At 47.7% G+C, this 21,727-nt stretch overlaps 1 protein-coding gene across 2 annotated transcripts in view; it reads right to left on the bottom strand.

The window, feature by feature from the left end:
• The window catches only part of LOC138579502 (uncharacterized), a 1,088,345-nt gene that overhangs the window by 828,153 nt on the left and 238,465 nt on the right, over positions 1-21,727 (bottom strand). For both annotated transcript variants that reach the window (XM_069649821.1, XM_069649823.1), the window contains exon 4: positions 19,917-19,997. In XM_069649821.1, coding sequence (XP_069505922.1) covers positions 19,917-19,997 — 81 coding nt within the window. The remainder of the gene's footprint in view (positions 1-19,916; positions 19,998-21,727) is intronic.

Here is a 21,727-nt window from a genome sequence, read left to right as displayed (position 1 = left end):
CGTTAGCTCATTGCTAACCATATACTTGTGTAGGGATGCAAGTAGTCGCTGGAGTCCTATTTGAGTTCTATCCAACAATACCAAATCATCTGCATATATAATGCATCTGATCGGGATCCGATTGACCGTTGGTGGAAAACAATGAACTTGTGCAAGATGGTTCGGCAGGTCGGCCAAGAAGAGCTTGAAGAGCTCTGCAGCAAGAGGGCACCCTTGTTTGACTCCCTTTTGCGTTGCAATCGTATCTGATAGGGCCCCACAATTATTTAATCTTACTTTCATAGAGGTTTGAGTATGAAGTGCCCTAATTGGTTCAAGAAGATTCGCCGGAAATTGCCTTTTTGCCATTTTTGCCCAGAGTAGACCGCGATTTACACTGTCGAACGCCTGTTTCATATCTACAAATGCAAGATTAATTTTGCCATTTGCCTTTTGCGTTTCCAATTTCAAGATGGTGAGGATTAACAGGTTGACATCAACCCCGACATCTTTCGTGAATCCAGTTTGGCGGATGTCTATAATCTGAGATGCCTCAGCCCATTTCGCAAGTTGTTTGCGTAGATTCGATCCGAAAATGTTCCCAATCATATCAAGGAGGGCAATTGGATGATAGTTGTTAGGATCGTCTTGGTTGCCCTTCTTGTGGATTGGAACCACTATTGCAGTGGTCCATGATTCGGGTAGTTTTCTTGAGGCTGCAATATTTGAGTACAGCTTTCCGATAAAGCAAGCCCAATCATAAGGATGTTTTTTGAGCGCCACATTTGAGATCAAATCAGGTCCGGCGGCGCGTGAGTTTTTTAGTGCTGTTATTGCTCTCACAATCTCATCCTGTGACATTTTCGACGGCCCATTGGGTTTCCTCCACATTCCTTATTTTCGTTGTCTCAATTGATGGTTTCTTAAGGACCGTGGAAAAATGCAAAACCCAAGCATCTCCTGAGATTGTATTTATTGGCGTAGGTGTATATTTTGAACAATCCTTATTCAGGATCTGCCAAATTTCACGTGTGTTCTTTGTCACGAGTAGGTTTAGCATTAATTCCGACCGGTCTTGATCAACGATAAAGGAGTGAGATTTTGCCCAATTTCGGTAAAACGCACACCTCGCTTTAACCGCTTCTTGGACATCTTTCCTCGGCATACCTTTTTTTATTGCTCTCAGATCTCTCCGCATTTTCTTTTTTTCTTCATGCAGAACTTTGCTGTATAGATGTTTATGAGATCGTCCATAGCGCATAGAAGGCTTTGCATCGATGATGTAATCAGTCATCAGCGGAATATAGTCGATTGTCATGTCTTCGGGTCGCACCTCCGGCCATGTCCCGTCACCCAGCGCTCACTCTCCCTCACCTGTCTCCCCGGGCTCATGCAGGCAACCCGGTTTGGCTCGCGCGCTGGCAAAATGCACCTTTCAGTCGCGCCTGCGGCCGTTTCTCCATTGGCAGTTGCCATGGAGATTAGGCAGCCGCTCGAGCTCTCGTACCGTTGTGGCCCGGCCACGTGACTCGTTCATACGGTCATGTGCCCCGGTTTCATGGTCACGTGGCTCCAGTCGTTGTCACGTGACCAGGAAGTAAAACGGTATTTAAACTGTTCAGTACCTGTACTCCACGCTTCACAGCTGATTTCCTTGAAGACCCTGTCTGGCTGACTTACTCGTGTTACTTACCCGGCCTCCTGAACCTCGCTCTTGCTTTTGCACTTCTTGTGGATCACGTTTGGCTGCGACGACACCGGCTCCTCTGTTCTACGCGGCTCTTGACCTCGGACTGAATCACGGACTCCCTCTGGATCTTGCTCTTTGTTCTTCCATTTATTCGGACGGCTCTTCCTGGCTTCAGAACCTACTTTTTGCTCAACGGACTCCTCTTGGATATCCCAGATCACCTCACTGCACGGTGGGTCACGCCTCCCACGTGGTGACTAATTGGGACCCTGCACTCCGATACAACATTCTCCAGGTGGAGACCGACGAACTACGTCCGGTCCTATCCGGTCCCTTGCCTGCGTGAGTCCTGGAACCTTCCTCCCTTCCAGGTTCAACGTCCTTTCCCTCAAGTCCCCGGTAAGACCCTGATTGTTCTCTGTTTGATTGCTTATTGTGCCCTGCCTGCTTGGATTGTAATCATTGCCTTCTTTCACAGCTGCCTTGGGGTTCCTAGTACTTCGGTTCCGGCTTCGGATCTTCTCCACCTGTGGCCTCAAGGGTTGCACAGGGAGTGATAAGTGATTCTCCCTGTGCGGCACTTGGGGACGGAGGTCTCCTATATCTTCACGACTTTCAACGCACAACAGACTGTGAAGCCTAGTCGTGTGAGATATGGAGGGCGCCGCTGAAGACCCCCTGGCCGCTGTCATCCAAGCACTTACGGTACTACGGGCCGACATGGTGGCTGCTAACGCAGCAGTCCATCAGCGTCTCGACCTGTTACAGAGTGCCCAGCATCCCCTACCCGCAGACCCAGAGCTGGGTGATGCCACTCCAGCCTCTGTACCCCTTGCACACCCACTCCCAACTCCCTCGGCTCCCGTTCCGGTGGTCCTACCCTCTCCTTTTCCTTTGGCTGCCCCAGAAAAGTTCCATGGGGACCCGAGGAAGTTTAGGACTTTTCTTAACCAGTGTAAATTGCACTTTTTGTGTCGACCCCTTGCTTTTCCTGACCCCACCACCAAGGCGGCATTCACTCTATCTCACCTAGCCGGCACGGCTGCTGCTTGGGCAAACCCGCTGTTGGAAAACAATCATCCTGCCCTCTATGATTTCGACCAGTTAATATCAGAAATGTCCAGGGTGTTTGACACCAGATACAAAGCGCAATCCCATGATCTAGAATTGCTGGATTTGTCCCAGGGTAAGAGCTCCCTCATTGAGTACATCACACGATTCAATCAACTAGCAGCCGAGACCTCATGGCCCGAAAGCAAAAAATCGGTTGTATTCTATAGAGGGCTAAGCAACCCTATGAAGGACGCTCTGGCTATGGTACCGTCCCTACCAGTTCAGTTCCCGGCTCTGGTGGATTTGGCACTCCAAGTGGACGCATGACGCTCTGAACGCAGGGCTGAGGCCGGGTTCTCCCAGTCTGCCGGCTCTGCCGTCTCATCGTCTTACTCTGAGCCCACCAGCGAGCCTATGCAAATAGGGGGTGTTAGAAGTCCCATCACCTCAAGGGAGAGGGAGCGCAGAAGAGCTGAGAACGCTTGCTTTTACTGTGGATTGGGGGGACATTTAGTCAAGGAGTGTCCTCGAAAACCTAAATCCAGGAAACCGGATTTTCGTCCAGCTCGATCCTAGATACGGGGGTAGGATCGAGTTCTCCATGCCCTTCCCCGAGTCACACTCCATCGTTTGGTCGAATCAGGCCTATTCAAGTAGAAGCCACCATACAGCCTGCCCCTGGTATCACTCATCCCGTACAGATCACCATCGATTCCGGGGCCTCCGGGAACTATATCGACATCACCCTAGCCCAAACACTGAATCTCCCTTTGATCAACAAACACCGACCCGAACCGGTTCAGGCAGTCGATGGGACTGAGCTTGTTTCTGGTCCAATCAAGCAACAGACAGCTCCCCTCGTCCTGACTATCCAATCGACCCATAAAGAAACCCTCCACTTCGATTTAATATCCATGCCCCAGTTTGGCATCATTATAGGTATACCATGGTTACGAGAGCACAACCCACATATAGATTGGGGAACAGGACAAATCAATTTTGAATCCGAGCTCTGTCAGAACTTCTGTTTACCTGTGGACACAGAGACAGACACCCCAGCAGTGGCTCTTGGTGCGGTTGCCCAACTATCAATACTGTGCGACGAAGTTCCCCCTGCCTCACACATAGTGGGTTTAGTCACCAATCACATTCCTGTGGGTTATCGGGATTACAGCATGCTATTCGATCAGGGCTCCTCCGAAGTACTCCCTCCTCACCGCCCATATGATTGTCCGATTGACTTGGTTCCCGGGGCTGTAGTACCCTCGGGCCGCATCTATTCTTTATCCATGTCGGAGGATCGGACTCTTAAAGAGTACATCGATAAAGCGCTGCGCTTGGGTCACATACGACCGTCTAAATCTTCTGCAGCTAGCCCCATATTCTTCGTGCCCAAAAAAGAGGGCGACCTTCGCCCCTGTGTGGATTATCGTCAGCTCAATGCCATCACTGTCAAGAACCGCTACCCGATTCCACTCATCTCTCCTCTTCTAGACCGGTTAACCCATGCCTCCGTATATACCAAGTTGGATTTGCGGGGGGCCTATAACCTCGTCCGCATCCGAAAGGGAGACGAGTGGAAGACCGCCTTTTGTACGCGGTATGGCCTTTACGAGTATACAGTCATGCCCTTCGGTCTATGCAACGCCCCGGCCACCTTTCAGCATTTCATGAATGACATCTTCTCGGGCATCTTGGACATATTTGTGGTGGTGTATCTTGATGATATACTCATTTATTCTCACACACTGGGAGAACATGTTCAACATGTACGGAAAGTGTTGTCCCGGCTACGACACCACTCATTGTTTGTGAAACCCGAAAAATGTTTGTTCCATGTCTCTAACGTGGAGTTTTTGGGATTTAACATTACACCTGGTGGTCTGGCCATGAATCACACCAAAGTACGGGCGGTCCTCGAATGGCCCACACCAAAAATCCTAAAATCCTTGCAATCCTTCTTGGGTTTCGCTAATTTCTATCGGCGTTTTATCTCTGGGTTTTCTTCTCTTGTGTCTCCTCTCACTTCCCTTACCAGTCCTCTTGTTCCGTTCAAGTGGAAGGAGATGCACCAGCAGGCCTTTGACGCATTGAAGAACGCCTTCACCACTGCCCCGGTACTCCAGCACCCTGACCCTGACCAGCCGTACGTGGTTGAGGCTGATGCCTCTTCCTTCGCATTAGGGGCAATCCTGTCACAAGCCTGTCCCACTACAGGTCGGCTTCATCCTGTAGCCTTTCATTCACGCAAGTTTAACCCTGCAGAAACCCACTATACCGTAACAGAAAAAGAGCTACTGGCGGTGATGGACGCCTTTCGAACCTGGCGTCATCACCTGTTGGGGGCCAAACATAAGGTCACGGTATACACCGACCACAGAAAATTGCAAGACCTGGCGGCCCTGAAATGCGTAAACAGTAGACAGGTCAGATGGCACCTGTTCTTCGCCGCTTTTGACTTTCAGATTAAACATCGCTCTGGCTCTGAGCATAGTAAAGCAGACGCTTTGTCTCGCTCCCCTGGGGGGGTTTCGTTACCAGTATTCCCTGACACACTCTTACCCCGGGGGCATGTTGTTTGCACTTGTACACCTCCTCTACCGCTACTCGAGGAGATTCGCTCTTGGGTCAAAAGACACCCCGATCATTTATCAGAATGGGATCCCACCTTTCACAATGGTTTACCGTATGTACAGGACCGTCTAGTTCTCCCTACCACTGACACCAGAAACCTAGCCCTGGAGTGGTCGCATGATGCCCCGGTCAATGGTCACCCAGGCCAGGCCCGCACCTTGGATCTCTTAAAATGCTGGTGTTGGTGGCCCTCCATGAGACGGGACGTGGGCTGTTACGTCGACTCGTGCTCAGTTTGTGCTCAGGGCAAACATCGTAGGGGTCGTCCGTTGGGACTATTGCGCCCCTTACCCATGCCACCAAAGCCCTGGCACACCCTGAGCATGGACTTTGTGACCGATTTACCTAGGATCCAGGGGTATGACACCGTGTGGGTAGTGGTCGATGTCTTCACCAAGATGGCCCGTTTCGTCCCTTGTCATGGTATCCCTTCTGCCCCTGCCTTGGCCAAGCTTTTCTTTGATTCCGTTTTTTGCCTATACGGCCTTCCTTCTGTTCTGGTGTCTGATCGCGGCTCTCAGTTTACTTCCCGTTTCTGGCGTGCCTTGACCGCTCTGCTAGGTATCGACGCACGGTTCTCCTCCGCTTACCATCCGGAGACCGATGGTCAAACGGAAAGAACAATTCAGTCCATGGAACAATATCTACGTTGTTTGATGCTGCAGCAGCAAACGACCTGGTTGCAGAACATCCGTTATGCTGAGTTTGCCTACAATAACGCTACACACTCTTCCACTGGTTTCTCTCCGTTCTATGCCATGTATGGTCAGCATCCCCGATTCCTCCCTGTCCCTGACATTTCACCCTCCGAGAACCCTGCCGCAGCGGCCTGCATTCGGGATATGACGTCCCTCCATGCCCAGGTCCTCGTTCATCTGCAGGAGGCGCAGGCTTCCATGAAGGCCTCCTCGGACGCCAGGCGTACCATGGCGCCTTTGTATCCCGTTGGTTCCCGGGTTTGGTTGTCCTCCCGTCATCTCCACTTAAAGGGCTGTCGCAAGCTGTTGCCCCGTTTCGTGGGTCCTTATGTTGTTTCCCGGGTCATCAACCCGGTGGCCTATCGTCTGGTTCTCCCTTCCTCTTGGCGGGTTCATCCTGTGTTCCATACCTCCCTCCTCAAGCCCTGTCCCTCCTCAACACGTCTCCGTCCCTCTCCTGCCCCTGTTTCCCTAGGGGTACCTGATGTTTTCGAGGTTTCGGACATTCTGGGGTCCCGTTTTCTTAGGGGTCGCCTACAATACCTGGTCGATTGGTTGGGTTATGGTCCGGAGGAGCGTTCCTGGGTCCCTGCCTCGGATGTCCAGGCCTCCCGGCTGGTGGCTCGGTTTCATCGGGAGCATCCTTCGTGCCCACGGGGTCGTGGGCCTTTGGGGGGGGGCTCTGTCATGTCTTCGGGTCGCACCTCCGGCCATGTCCCGTCACCCAGCGCTCACTCTCCCTCACCTGTCTCCCCGGGCTCAAGCAGGCAACCCGGTTTGGCTCGCGCGCTGGCAAAATGCACCTTTCAGGCGCGCCTGCGGCCCTTTCTCCATTGGCAGTTGCCATGGAGATTAGGCAGCCGCTCGAGCTCTCGTACCGTTGTGGCCCGGCCACGTGACTCGTCCATACGGTCATGTGCCCCGGTTTCACGGTCACGTGGCTCCAGTCGTTGTCACGTGACCAGAAAGTAAAACGGTATTTAAACTGTTCAGTACCTGTACTCCACGCTTCACAGCTGATTTCCTTGGAGACCCTGTCTGGCTGACTTACTCGTGTTACTTACCCGGCCTCCTGAACCTCGCTCTTGCTTTTGGACTTCTTGTGGATCACGTTTGGCTGCGACGACACCGGCTCCTCTGTTCTACGCGGCTCTTGACCTCGGACTGAATCACGGACTCCCTCTGGATCTTGCTCTTTGTTCTTCCATTTATTCGGACGGCTCTTCCTGGCTTCAGAACCTACTTTTTGCTCAACGGACTCCTCTTGGATATCCCAGATCACCTCACTGCACGGTGGGTCACGCCTCCCACGTGGTGACTAATTGGGACCCTGCACTCCGATACAACATTCTCCAGGTGGAGACTGACGAACTACGTCCGGTCCTATCCGGTCCCTTGCCTGCGTGAGTCCTGGAACCATCCTCCCTTCCAGGTTCAACGTCCTTTCCCTCAAGTCCCCGGTAAGACCCTGATTGTTCTCTGTTTGATTGCTTATTGTGCCCTGCCTGCTTGGATTGTAATCATTGCCTTCTTTCACAGCTGCCTTGGGGTTCCTAGTACTTCGGTTCCGGCTTCGGATCTTCTCCACCTGTGGCCTCAAGGGTTGCACAGGGAGTGATAAGTGATTCTCCCTGTGCGGCACTTGGGGACGGAGGTCTCCTATATCTTCACGACTTTCAACGCACAACATCGATTCCCTGTCCAGCTGGGATATTCATGAGCTTAGTGCCAAGGCTTTGTATCTGGTTTCCGTTTACTCAAAGACGGTTTCCGCCAGCATTCACTTCTATAGGCAATTTGTAGGTAATGTCAGATATGGTCACATCCATCATACAACCCAATTTCAAGATACAGCGATCACTATGTTTCATTTGTTGGATTTGTAAATCAATGGTTTTTGATTCGATGTTTCTGGAAGCCCATATATAATCAAGGATGCTATGGGATATTTCACGATGCCAAGTTGCTTTTGCAGGAACATCCCCTTTTGCAGAGCCATTTAACATTAAGAGGTTGCGAGTGCTCATGGCGTTTTGCCATCGCGTGCCTCTTGCATCTAGAAGTTCTTCTGGTAAAACCTTATAGGCCTGCAAATTTAAGTCTCCGCAGCAAATCACAGACAGGTTGTTATAAGCAAGCATAGATTCATCGATTAGCTGTGTGATTGCATTTAAAAAATCATTTGTACTGATTTTTGCGGGATTCCAATATCCATTGATTATTAGTAGATGCTTCCGGGACTGAGTATGTTTTTCCATCGTATGAATGATTGTGCCTTGCACAAACGGGTTTGGATTGACCGAAAATGGAGCCGACCATGTTTGAGTTATTCTCACCATCGTAAGTAGGCCAGAGCTTGGACGGCCTTTAACGTTTCTTACAGCCGGATTTATCAAAGAGGTAAACCCATCGTGCATTGGAGCATTGCATAGCCATGTTTCTTGTAAACAGATTATAAACACGTTTTCCAGGGGAATGTTACATTCATTGAATATGTGTTTAAATCCACGTGTGTTCCAAGATAGGATCATACATGGACAAACGTAATCTGTCAGTCATGGTTAAAAGGTGCAGTGCTTATTTAGATTTCCTTTTTTGGTTGATAGTGAGTTTGACAAAGGTCGATTTTGACTTGTGTTCTGCAAAAGACTCATGGATTTCCGTAAATTTACTGAGTCAAAACGCTTCGGATTTTGTTGGGAAGTCTTTGTTCCTTTTTCTTCTCGTGAGACACAATCCTCGAAATCTCGAATCCGAAGAACAGAAGATCTTCACTGGCTCTTAATACAGCGTTTCGTACTCCTGCCGAATCAATGTGTAGAAGCACTTGATCGGAGTATTTTTCAGTTGCGTATTCTACAATCTTTATATCATCTGATTCGATTGTACATAACAATGGAATACATTTGAACAATTTCATTATGTTCGTTCGATTTAGGTTGACTTCCGATTCATCACTTTGGATGTTTTGTAATCGTAATTTGTAGCATTGCTAAGGACTTTTAGTAGTTTTGTTGCCATGAACCCTTGTTTTAAAATGCACGCGCTGTTTAGGTTGATTTGCCGTGAATTTCGGGTTTAACCTTTGGTCCTCAGCGCGTTCATCAGGTTCCTTAGCTACAATATCATTCTGTCTAGGCAAATGCTCGGACCTGGATTTCACGCAGGCCGTCTTAGTTTCCTTAGGGTTCAGGCCGCTTTCCCTCCTTGATGCATGTTGATGCGAGCTAGAAGCAATAGACACCTCTTGATCATCATCTATCGAATATGTGGATAGATCACACAGATCTATTGAAGAGGGTTCGAATGAGGATCCATTTGTTTCAGAGTCAGAGATAATTCTTCTTCGTTTTTGAGCTTGTTTTTGCTTTCCGTTGTCATTATGGACTAGGGTTTTTTTTATAGCCAAATCAGGCCTTTTGGTTTTTTCTCCAATATCTCTTTGAAATAGGCTGAGCTTTGGTGGTGATGATAAGTTTCTTATACATTTCTTTACCTTTGTGTTTCTCGGCCTTTTGCCCATCTTTGCTGTTCTTCGTGCTTCGGCAGTGCCTACAATATCTATTATAGCAATCAGATTTTTAGAGTTGGTTATTGGTATTGTGGGTCTTACTGTGCCAGTAAAGATACCAAATGATGAGAAATGTTTCTCCGGCAAAATCGATGGTTCTTGGATAGGCACCACACATTCAATATCTCTCACTCCTTCACTTCCCTCGTCATAGTCCGTGCCATTGATTGGAGGTGGTTGTGATCCCTTTGCATTTTTGATATTCTCAGCAGGTAGGTTTTTGGGACAGCCAATCCCGTCCGCAGGTTTAGATGCGGTTAAGACAGGCTGAAGCTCACCATGGCAAACATTTGACAAGGAATCCTCGCCAATTTGATTTGCATTTGCCTCGAAGTCTACAACCGCATGCGCCATATTGGATCTTTCTATGTTGGTATGTTTAGTACATTTTCCGGTGCAAACACCAGCATCAGGGTCATGCTTTTTTCGCATCCATTCGATAGCTTCCAAGAGGCCTTCAGTTAGGTTGTCATTTTGGCAGTGGTGTCGAGCAGCTAGGTCACATAGCCTTTGCTGCCACTGTATTGTTAAATCAGCTATAGCTTGTATTTTGTTTTTTAGGAGGCAGTTGAGATTTTCGATTTGCTCCAATTTTAGATTCAAGTTTGACAACATTGCTCCTTGGTCGTAGATCGTGTCTCTTAGAGCTTGATAAAGTTTCACAAATGGAATCATGGCTAAAGATGATGCTGCCAAAACATTGTTATGAATTTGCATTGCTGCTGCGGAAGATAGACTAGCCTTTGCGGGTGCGTGAGAGATATTTTCTGCCCCAATACTTGAAAGATTCTCATTCGGCATTTGGGCTTCTGATAATAGCCCATTGCTTTGAGCTAGCGATGGTCTTTTTACATTGTTTTGTTTCCTTGCAAACCCCATTGGAGTACTTGTCTTAGTCTTCGCAAGTTCTGCAAGACCAAAAGGTAAGTTAGCTCGCAGCAGTCTTTTTAATGAATCAGGGGTTTTGTGTTTGTTGTTATTTTCAGCCAATGCCTCTTCATATATAGCTGATGATTCTGGGATAGCGAACCGTTCCAGGGAGTTCCTGGTTTCCGCCTTAACAGGTGGTTTGGGAAGCTGATGTATATTGGCCTGATTGGACGATCTTGTTTTGTCCTGCAATAAAGGTCCAGTACCTGTCATTGTAGTCAATGCCTCCATTTTTTCAGCTGGTTTGGATTCTGGCAGAATGTCCTCGATTTGATGAATCACGGGCTGTTCAGCTTCATTTGTGTCGTTGATGGTCAAGTCTAGCCATTTCAGTGATCGTCCAACAGAAGGCTCTTGGATACACTTATTGAGCACTCCATGATATCGTAGCACCTTTTTCCCACTAGGCGCCAACCCAACATCTTTTGTTGCCTGTGCGTCCATCAATTTATGCCCTTCTATGGCAGTATACGACACTTTGTCAGCTGAGGCAGAACTGGCCTCAGAAGTGTATTCCGTCGCACGTGCATCAGCTTCATCTCTCTGGCCTTCAGATAAAGTCATGTCAATGATGTTGTCACGCTCACCTGGTCTCCACGGGGGCGTAGCACGAAGCTGCACGAATGATGTCTGCGCTGGTGTGGTACTGCGTGATTGGTGGTGTTGCTGCGACTTCTCCCTGGTTACCACCCTCCCGAGGATTTTGTCTGCAAGGTCAAATAAGGTATTAGCAGCTGGGAGAGAGTTGAGTTGGACCCTTCCCTCCACCACCACCTGATGCCCTTCTCCGGTTGCTCTCACCTTGAAGTTTTGTAAGGTAGGCTCTCCGTCCTGCAACCTGGCAGGGGCGCGTAACAATCTTTCAGGATCGAGTTACTTCACTGATCCGACGAGCAATTGCCAAGTCTTGGCGAGTTTCGGTCGAACAGGTAAGTCTCTATGCCAATGATTGCTTGGAATAACTCTTTAATTCTTTGTTTTGCCCAAACTCCTTTTAATCGGTGTCTTTGTCTTTCCTTGCAGGCGCAACTGGACTTAACACGCTGAACTGAGAATTTCAGGTGAGTGAAGCGCAAGAACGAAGCGCTGTGATCAGAGTGCTGTCTTTTCCTTTCTGTACGTGACTAACCTGTCACTATTCTTCTTGCAGAGGCGGTGCGGCGCTGGAATGAAGAATGGAGGAACCACTCCGAAGCTGTTCCGGAAGGATGCTGGACCTGTGAGGACTCTTGCAGCCAGAACAAAGATAGACCTCTTCAGCCGGAGCGAAGGCCCGGGCGCGGCCGAAGAAGCTGAAGAAGCTGCCGATAGAAGTATGCTGCAGGTAAGATTTAGCCACTGCGCTGACTTTGTTTTTCTCTGTCTTTTTCCCTTCCAGATTCCGATGGTAGAAGTCCTGGACAGGCGTGGCTGTGGAAGTTCAGAACAGACACGGTGAGCGTTACGCTGCATGAGTGCAGAATAACACGAAGCGTGTTCTGTATGCAGGGCGTGGCTTAAATAGCCTTGCAAGTAGTCCCAGGTAAAGTAGTCCCTTTACCACACCCTGACCTTTGAATAAAATAGTCCCTCAGCCACACCCTACCTTTTGAATAAAATAGTCCCTCAGCCACACCCTGAGGAAACAGAAAAGCTCAGTCCTGACTAGACTGGCAGATAGTTCCACAGGAATCATCCATACCATGAGCCTGACGCCAACGGCGCCAGGACTGAGTCCACGAGGCTCTGGGGGCTTGAAAAGCCCTTAAGGGCGTCGATGACTGGGGAGGCCCATCAGATCCATGGAGTCTTTAGTGTGAACCATGACAGATGTTATTAGTGGCAGCACTGGCACTTGCTGGCTCTGTGCCTTGCATTGGAGTATCCAATGTTTTGGGCCGTGAGCCTTGTGCACATTGTAAATTGTTTTTCTCAGGATCATTAGGTATAGATTCGGCAATCGGAACCAACATCAGATTAGCGTCGGTAATTTCAAAAAAGAGTAAAAGAGATCTGGAGTGTCAGGGCTAAGTGTCACTTTCCTCATTTCAGGCATCGGATTAGCGACTGGTTCCAGATTATTTAAGGACAACAAGGCGGAATCAGATAGCACTGTTGAAACAGACATGTCTTGCTCCAAATCTTCATAGTGAACTTCATTTTCATCACTTTTGAGCCGTTTGAGCCATTTGCGCCAGCGACCGCAGCACCCATGGTTTCAGGAGCTTTATTCACCGGCAAGGCATCAATCTGTTTGCTTACCTTGCCGTTTGTAACATCCGCTTTGTTTGCTGCAAAGCAGGCGAATGATGGTCTGGAAGGTTGCCCAGAGCTGCGCCAGAAGTTATGATTAATTCAAAAGCTTCCAGCCAACACCTTTTGTTTCTCTCGCAGACAAGCCTTTCATTGACATGCCTTTCTTGTAGACGAGGCTCTCTTGTAGATGAAGCTCTTTTGCAGATGAGCCTGTCATTGTCAAGCCTTTATCGTAAGAAAGGCTATCTCGAAGATGAGGCTCCCTAGTTGACAAGTCTTTCCTGTAGGAGAGGCTCATCGTAGACGAGGCTCTCTCGTAGTTGAGCGTGTCATTGATAAGCTTTTCTAATATACAAAGCACTCTGGTGGGCGACCCTGTTGTTGAAAAGCAATTCTCGTAGATTACATCAGAAGATGTAAAAGTTGCTTCTATAGGCTGAATATTCTAGTAGAAAATGTTGAATAAAGTGATCTCCGAATGTGCGGTAAAGAATCTGAAGATGGCCTGCAGGGGTGGAGCTCTTGGCTGAAGCTAAATGTCCCAAAACCACACTAATAGAACTCTAGAAGAGGATACCAAGCCTGATGATGGGGAACATTCTAACAGCATGTGAATCTATGAAAGATCCAATGCTGGGGAATTGGTGATAATATTGCAGGGTGGTGCTCCAGGCCACCTGCAGACCAACACCACTCTATGGTTTCTAACATGATTCCTCCTTTGGCTACCTCTGGGAAGATGATCTCAAATAGTGGCAGCATCCATTTGAATAGGTCCGTAGGTCCATGCCCTCCACTTCTTCTGCTAGACCCCGAATCTCCTGTAGGTGCCTATTTTCTAAAGTTTCCATTGTCGCAACCAGAAGGTCCATGTTCTTCTTAGCATATGCAAGCTAATTATGCAAATGAATGACATCCTCTTCTAGGGAACACACAGAGTCCTTTGTATCTCTCCAGCCAACCCCTCATGTTTTCACTTTCATCAGGTCCTGGGACACTACCAAAATAAACATGCTCAATTCAGCAGTAGCTGCCTTATTTAATTCTTCATTGAAAGAAAAATGGCACTTTTGAGTGTAGTCAGTTTTAGGTCTAGTGAGAACCTCGCCCAATAAGCAAGTATTAGTCCTGTGGGGCACCCAGGAGAAACTTCCAGAAGAGGATGGAAGAACCAACCCCAGCCTAAGTCAGGGTTGGGTTCATTTTACCAACATGTGCCCTCATCAGAGAGCCTGTGAATAGAGGTGTTTTGTACTCTGCGCTCTGCTAATGAATGCTCTGAAGACCATGGAGGTAGAGAGCTGAAAAGGTTCTCCCACAGTCCCTAATATAAGGTGTAGCATGAGTTTATTGGGGATTGGGTATAATTTGGGGCCTGAAACACAAACACAATAAATGGTGTGGAAGGAGGCAACTGAGAAGTCTCTCAAGGTCCCAATTCAATCTCTTTCTCTTCGTCATTGGGATTTCAGCTATGCTGGTATCTTCTTTGGTCTTCCCAGAGTGATTTTTAAGGGGTTCCATAATACTGTCTAAAGTCCAAACAGTAGTTTGCAGGCTTCTGGAAGGGAGCCTATCAGTTTCTCACGGGCAGGGAGTAGCTCACGCTGGGTTGATGGATTCCTGTGATTCTTATCCTCTTTTCTGAGTTTCCTCAGCTTTCCCTGGTTCTGGCCACCCATGTCTAAGACGCCTCTCTATGATAAGTGCCCTCTTCACCACTTTACCACAGGTACAGTCCTCCTCCCACCTCTAATGCTTGCCTAGTGTCAGTTTGACATTTCAGTACATCCTAGCACGGCCTGGGCACCTGGCTTTCCCTAAAGTTTTCTCATACTGTACAGCTCTGCTTCTAGCTTCTTCAATCTTCTAATCTATCAAGCACTGTGCTGCTGCCGCTACCTGATATCCTTGTTAAGCAGGGATGAGAATGAGCCACAATGCCGTTAGCCAATGTGTCCCGAAACTAATTTAGGCAGGTAGGCGTTCCAGTACTCCCAACATAATAGGACCCAACACGGAAGGAGCAACTGGACCGGCCTCTCTGCGCCACAAGAAAAGTACCCCAGATTTCTGGTTGCTGAACTGGTGCTGAACTGGGGTACCAGAAGGAAAAGCAATCTCAGAGGAGCGAAGAGAAGGACTAACAAGGAACACTTGTTGCGATTGTGAGACACCAAAGAGTGTATCACTATATAGACCCCGGGGAGCTCTTGCTCAAGTGGCCAGGGCACGGCCATCGCCCAGACCCTGGGGGTGGATAAATGCAGGAGGATCACCTGGGTGAGGGGCCCTTCGGGAGTGGGGGTGAGACATTCAATGGCGAGACATGGTATCCCCTCTTTCCCAATACGGCTATCCCATCCTATTTGATAGGATATTCCAACTTCCTAGCCCCCCCTTTTCTACATAAACACTGAGCCGAAGAAGAGGAGGTCTGAGACTGAAAAGACCAACACTCATACATTACGTAGGGCATGCCACACTAATATGGTGAGGCACTTTACCTTAATTACATACACCTATTAGCTCTCCCCACATGGTTAAAAGGTGGAACACTGAGACATACTCTGAGCAAGGTGAGGCACAAGAAGGAGCAGTTCTTCCAGGGCAACAACGAACCAGGTGGAGCAGAACGACAGGCCGAGGGGCGGACTCAATGAGTAGAGAAACCTAGGCAGCCTGGCGAGAGGTTGTTACCTCCAAAGAACCTTGAACGTTGTGCAAGAAAACCCAATTGAAGGAAAAGATAAAACATGCTTTGTGTTTCAAGGATACCGGCCACCCTTCCAGGTGAATGACAGAGTTGGGGAGGCGAAGAGGCAATTGTGGTATCAGCCTTGACTTCAAGATCAAAAGCTGCGAGTAATGAAAAGGAATTAACATAACCGGTGAGTTGATGAAATTGATGAAAGACCAGTCTGTGTTGAAGAGGGATCGTAGCGGCAACAGTGTGTCCAGAGAATGGAGGTTGCACGTGTGCAGCTGAGACGTGAGAGAAAGTAAAGCATTGTTGAACTGTAAAGTGAAAGATACAGAGTAGGGGAGGGCCCCAGAAGAAGGGAGATTGCACAATCGAAAGTCTCAGCAAAATGTTTTGATGTTGTAGAAGCGGCAAAGTGAATGAACAAAATTGACATACAATGCTGAACTATTAGGCTTGATCCCAGACGAGGGAAACCTGGATGCGAAAGCATTGTAGCACGTTGAACTGATAGGTTTGATCCCGGCAGAGGGAATCCTAGATGGAAAGGATTTCTTTGAACTTGTTTGTGCTTGCAACTATGTGTATCAAGAGGCTTTGGTGTAGGAGTGAAAAAGTGGCAATTAAGTAGAAGTCGAAGTGGTCATGCTGAGGTGTCTGTGAAATCCTTGCACATTTGAAAGTCTTCAACAGTGAAGGAACAGTGAAAAGAGGCTTGAGCCCGATGGAGGGAAGCCTAGAGGTTGTGATAAAAGCTTGGTGAAGGTAACCCCTTCCAATTGTGATTGCGAGGTCAGAGTCTGACGGAGGGAGACCTACATTGAACTGTAACTTTGAGTTGAACTGTAATATTGAAAAGTAAAGGAACTTTGTTGAACTCTGAGACCAGAAGGAATCAAACCTTGTGGAAGTGTGAAGCAAATGACTATTGTGGAAGGCAAAGTAGGCCCTGGTCCAAGGTTTAAACTGCATCCTTGTGTCCAAAGCCAGAGTGTGTCGAAGTGTGCAACCTTACCCCGTGCTACAAAACGTGGGGAATGGAATTTGCTCAGCCACCTTGATATTTCATTTGAACACTGATTTACCTTTTTGCATATATATTCCCCTTTACATATTTAGTGTACAAGAGTGAGGGCAGGCATTGGGTCTTTTAGTATAGGCGATTTTCATTTAACTGAAAGACTGACTAGCACTGCATTTTGTTTTATTTTGATGGTCGAGAATACTCCCATCTTAGATATAGGGCAAGATAGGAGTTTTCCAACCCCCTTAAGCCAACAAAATAAAGGTTTTTAAATGTGCAGCTCTTGTGTCAGTGTCTTCTTGTGATACCATGCTTCCCTTACACAGTGCACTTCCCGTCAATATTCTGAGCATTTCTTACAGCATTCTGCACATTTCTGAGTCCGGTTGTCTCCCTTCCCAGCTGCTACTGTTCCACCTGTAGCTGTGACAGCCATGTCTTCTTACTATGCATGTGTCGAGTGCAGCATCTGGGGAGAACCACGCATCCTCCAACCCGGCTGGCTCTCAGAGCACAATCACAACAAAAAGAACAGACCCTTCCCGACATCTGCACGTGCAGGCTGCTCGACTGAGGATCAGTCTAGCTCTCCATCTCCAGCCTGTCACTATCATCTGTAGTGTTAAAAAAAGATGGGTCAGAACATGGAAGTGGCAATGGAGCTTATATTCTAGTGATCTGGAACGTGTCCAAATGTGTTAATCAGGGCATTGCAGTTATGTAGGGTGCTATTTATCAGAAGAAAGAGATAACAGGTCATTCAAGTATGGAAAACTAGAAGAAAACATGTGGGAATCATTTACTTCTTTATATGGAAGAACTTGGAATTTGGTTTTGTTCCTAATCCCTTTTTGGCTGTCATGTTTTGCGTAAGTGTGTGCGTGCTTTTCATTCTTACACAGTTTGCATTTCTGCACTAGATGTAAAAAATAAATGTTCAATGGATATTGGAATTGTTGGGATACTGTGGGGGTTCCTTTCTTCTTTTATTGATTATTTAAGTTATCATAATTACAATTGCTCTGGATCCCCTTAGATTGGCCTTGCTTAATTTAAACAGTTGTAAATAAAAAATGCAAAACAGGCACGAAGGAAGACAAGAAAGACAGAAGATAGTAAGCAGGGCCAGAAGAGGCTGAGGGCTAAGAAAGTTAGACCAGGTAAAGAGTGAGAAAATACATAGAACCAAGGTCAAGGAGTTCCGCAGGATGGGATACGGAGAAAAGGAAGGAAAACATGGAGCGAGACACAACCAGGTTGTTGAGATGCGCCAAGGCGCAGTCGCTACCATCTTATATGGGGAAGCAGCGTGACATTGAGGCTGGGGCCTCATTGAGATGGGAACGCTGACACGCACCACATTGCTCATGTCCTGTGTGGTGTCAGTGCTCTCTGGCACAAGCATGATGGATCAAAGATGGCACCAGCCAGGGAACTGTAGCACAGTCCCATACTGTCCCAGCTTCGATGGAAAGACGCTGTGCACCAGGCCATTGAAGGTACAACTGGATGTAGGGCCTCCAGGCACCAGGTAAGGCCCGTCATCTGCGCTTGCTCCCAGCGCAGAGCTCCCATGTGTGGGGCGTCACATAATCTCACCATCCTCTCTCTCAAGCTTCTTCCACCTCCTGATCTTCCCCTCCTCTTCCACCATCCAATAACTCCTCCTGATATTTCCTCAACTAGCTCTTCATCAACATCCTCCTATGAAAATACAGCTCACTCTGCCTCAAACTCTCAAACAACCTCCTCTTCTTCTTTGTGTTCCTCCTCCAACTCTGCTAGGACTTTTTCATCCACCTCTGTACCACTGCCCTCTTCAACCTCCTGGGTATGTCACCTAACCACCTTCTTAATGCCTCCTCCTTTTATTTCTCTTATCAGTACATTAACAATTTATTTTCCTCAGACACAGTTCGTCTGTTCCTACCACCTCCCCTCACTGTGTCCCCCCTTTGCACCCGTGATCCTCATTCTCTTTCTGTTCTGCCTATACTGAATCTCTTTAGTGATTTCAGTCTTCAACTGATTCCTCCCCTTTACAACCTCCTCAATGTCTTATCCAAAAACTGCATTAATACTCTCTTCCTCGGTTTCTCCTCCTACAATCTCCTTGTGACTCTCCTCCTCTACCACCACAATCTCTCTTCCTAAGCCACCCCTTCATTCTCCATAATCTCATCTATATCCTTTCCAACCACCTTTTTTCAAACACACTTTCTACCCTCTCCCACACTAACAAACCTTGAATCCCCTTCTCTATATCTTTACCACTAACTTCCTGGCATCCCCCCCATCTCCTTCTTGGATTGCGTTGACACCCCTCCTTGCTATTTCCCCACCTCCCCTGATGTAACTTGAATCTGACCCCTTTATCTACCCAATCTCCAACAGTGCTGTATTTGCCCATGGTATTCCAGCTTCTCCTCTCCTGCTTCCTTCTCCAAACTCTTTCCAGCTCCCTCTGCACCCCTTCCACCAGCTCTTTTACAACATACTCTTCCTGCTCCTGCTCCAGCTGACATTCCCCTCCCTTCTAACTCCCACATTGACTAACAGAGACCTTGGATTGATATAGGGCCATGGCCCCATCTTCCAGCCTCTCTTTGAGGAAAGGGACTCAGGTGTGCAGACTTGGTAAAAGGTGCTTGAGAATTGTAGTTATTTGGGATTGGGTGGACCTCCAGTGTCTACTGGAGGGCAGTCTCAGGAACTATATCTGCCATCTTACAGTTCCTAACTCCCTCTTCCTGCTTAGGTTGCTGGCATAGACGTTGGCTAGTAGGTCTCTCTCCTGAAGGTGGCATCCAGTTTTGAGGTGGGACTTGGATCTGGTTGACTGCCCCCTGGGTTCCTCAGCCAAGAGTGATTTCTGCACCTGTGCAAGTGGAGCCCTACTTGCATTTGCTACCAGCTCTACAGGGCCACATATTCTTGACTCCCTCAAAGGGCTCCATCTACTGGCTCCATTGGTTCTACTCTGGCACATGGAAGTATTTAAATTAGCCTCATGGTCAATGAGGGGAGACCCTAAAAGGGGAGACCCTACTGCCAGTGGAGCATTTAAAGGCCCAGGTGCCAAGAGACTGTTCCTTGCCATACTCACCAGAGAGGGGAGTTTTTTAAAGCGCATAGAAACATTTGACCCCTCCTCCCCCTGTATTTCTGTTGATCAGAATATGATATTGTCAGAAAGACGCACCCAGATCCCTGTCCAACATCAGCATACATATAGAACAGTAGCACGAAATACTGGAGCAACTCTGAGAAACATCTCAGCTAGAGCGATTTAAAAATAGTATGCAGCTTGAAATAGTTTTCTGTAGCAAATGCAGCAGATGAAGGATCCATCTTAAGTAACAAAGAAATACATAAGTAAGAAATCAGGGACCACTTACTTAACTTCACCTCTGGTTGATGGGCACTGTCCTGGAGTGAAGAATCCCTAGATGTTTCTAACGAAGGAAACCGCAGCTCTCCTGCCATAAAATACAACAATTTTAATTTTGCATGCACTCTTATATTGCTTCACACAAATCTATTTGAGCATACAATCTATGAAAATTGACAAATCTGGGGAAAATGCAGAAAATAGAAGACAAAGGTGGGGGCATGGATTTTACTTTATTACATAAAACAGGCTGCATTTCAAATGCAACAATATGCATTGCAGGTAGCTTTTATAAACAAAATACCATATGCAGTAAACACTGCATGGTTATAGGTTTTGTTGACACCCATGTATACACACACCATCATTTACCTCCACCTAAGAAGGGGGAGGTAAAAGTATTTTTTTCCCATTGATAAAAAAAAACTGTCCCTTAAGTGAAGGGATGCACTCCTTTTGGACCACAAGTGAAACAGATGCATATAGGTTTTAATGCAAGCATTCTCACTGGGGGCTGCAGCATCTTTTTATGCCAAGGCACCAGGGTCAAGGGAGTGGGGCGGGGGACTGGAGATGACCCCTGAATGTCCACTGGCACTGCGAAGTGCCTGGTGAAATATTTAGTGAAGGGGCATACATATTTTCCCTGACGTAGCACGATTGACAGTGCATAGCAGGGGAGCCCCACGTAATGTAAAGTAGTTCTGGGGGATAGAGGGAGTTCTTCCTTCTGAGAAATTGTTTTAATTATAGGTTGAAATAGTACACTTTACTGAACAATTTATTAGAGAAATGTGATGCCCACAATATATGCAAGGGTTACATCCGTGAAATATGTTCATAATGCTGCATACACAATACATGCCAGCATTATATTTTGTGGAACATGCAACATTCGGTTACAATATTCCCGACCATTGTGGTGCATACATCTGCACTCTGCCACTTTGATGTAGATACCCAGATCTGGGCTTCAGAAGTCCAGAAGCATCAGGGGACAGGTACCCATGCCTACCCAGATAGTGACAAGAATGAGGAAGAATGTGCACATGTAGGATGACCCAATGGGATGAGCCTGAGGGGCAGATCAGCAGGCAGCAGTTGGCGGACAGTTTTGTTCTGGTGGGAACTGTACATTGGTGATGTCATGAGGGGCAGCCAGGCCATCTGAACATTAAGGGTGTTTTGTTGTCTGTGCCATGTCCACCTGCTCTATCGCTTGGGGCTGCTGACTGAGGCAATTATGATGTCAGGGATTTGGACATTTCAAAGAAACACCCTTTGCTGACACTTGTGGGATTAAGGGTGATAGAGCTTTCTATGTGTTCAGGCGCATGTAGATGGAGGGTGTGAAATGCCTGGGTAAGCACACATGAAAGGCTAGCCTGCATCATGCAATGTAGCATGCTAAATAAGTGCTAGAACATCCCACTGGAACAGATATGTAGGGTGGTAGAGTGGTAGAGTGGTTATGGCTGTGTGTGGACATGGGTCTGACCTTTTCTTTTGCCCTCTAGAAGTAACACAACATGCCCCTCCACACTGACTGCACTGACTGCATGAACCCCAACACACCCTCCCACACTCATTCACTGAATTAACTCCAACCCATGCCCATGCCCTCTCCCATGAACCCCAACACAGCCTTCCACCCTCTCTCCCACCCACTAAATGAAGCTCAACACACCCCTCCACTGCCCACTGAATGAAATGTAGCGCACCCCTTCCCCTACCATCATCACAACAGTGATGCAGATCACGGTCAACATGCCCTTTCACTCTACTAGGTGGGCTGGGGGTGCAACTGTTGAAAATTCC

Source organism: Ambystoma mexicanum, chromosome 3p (genome assembly GCF_040938575.1).
Source record: "Ambystoma mexicanum isolate Mex_15411 chromosome 3p, UKY_AmexF1_1, whole genome shotgun sequence".
Classification (NCBI taxonomy): Eukaryota; Metazoa; Chordata; class Amphibia; order Caudata; family Ambystomatidae; genus Ambystoma; species Ambystoma mexicanum.
Note: the sequence above shows the minus strand (reverse complement) of the source record. Positions and strands in the feature narration are given on the sequence as shown.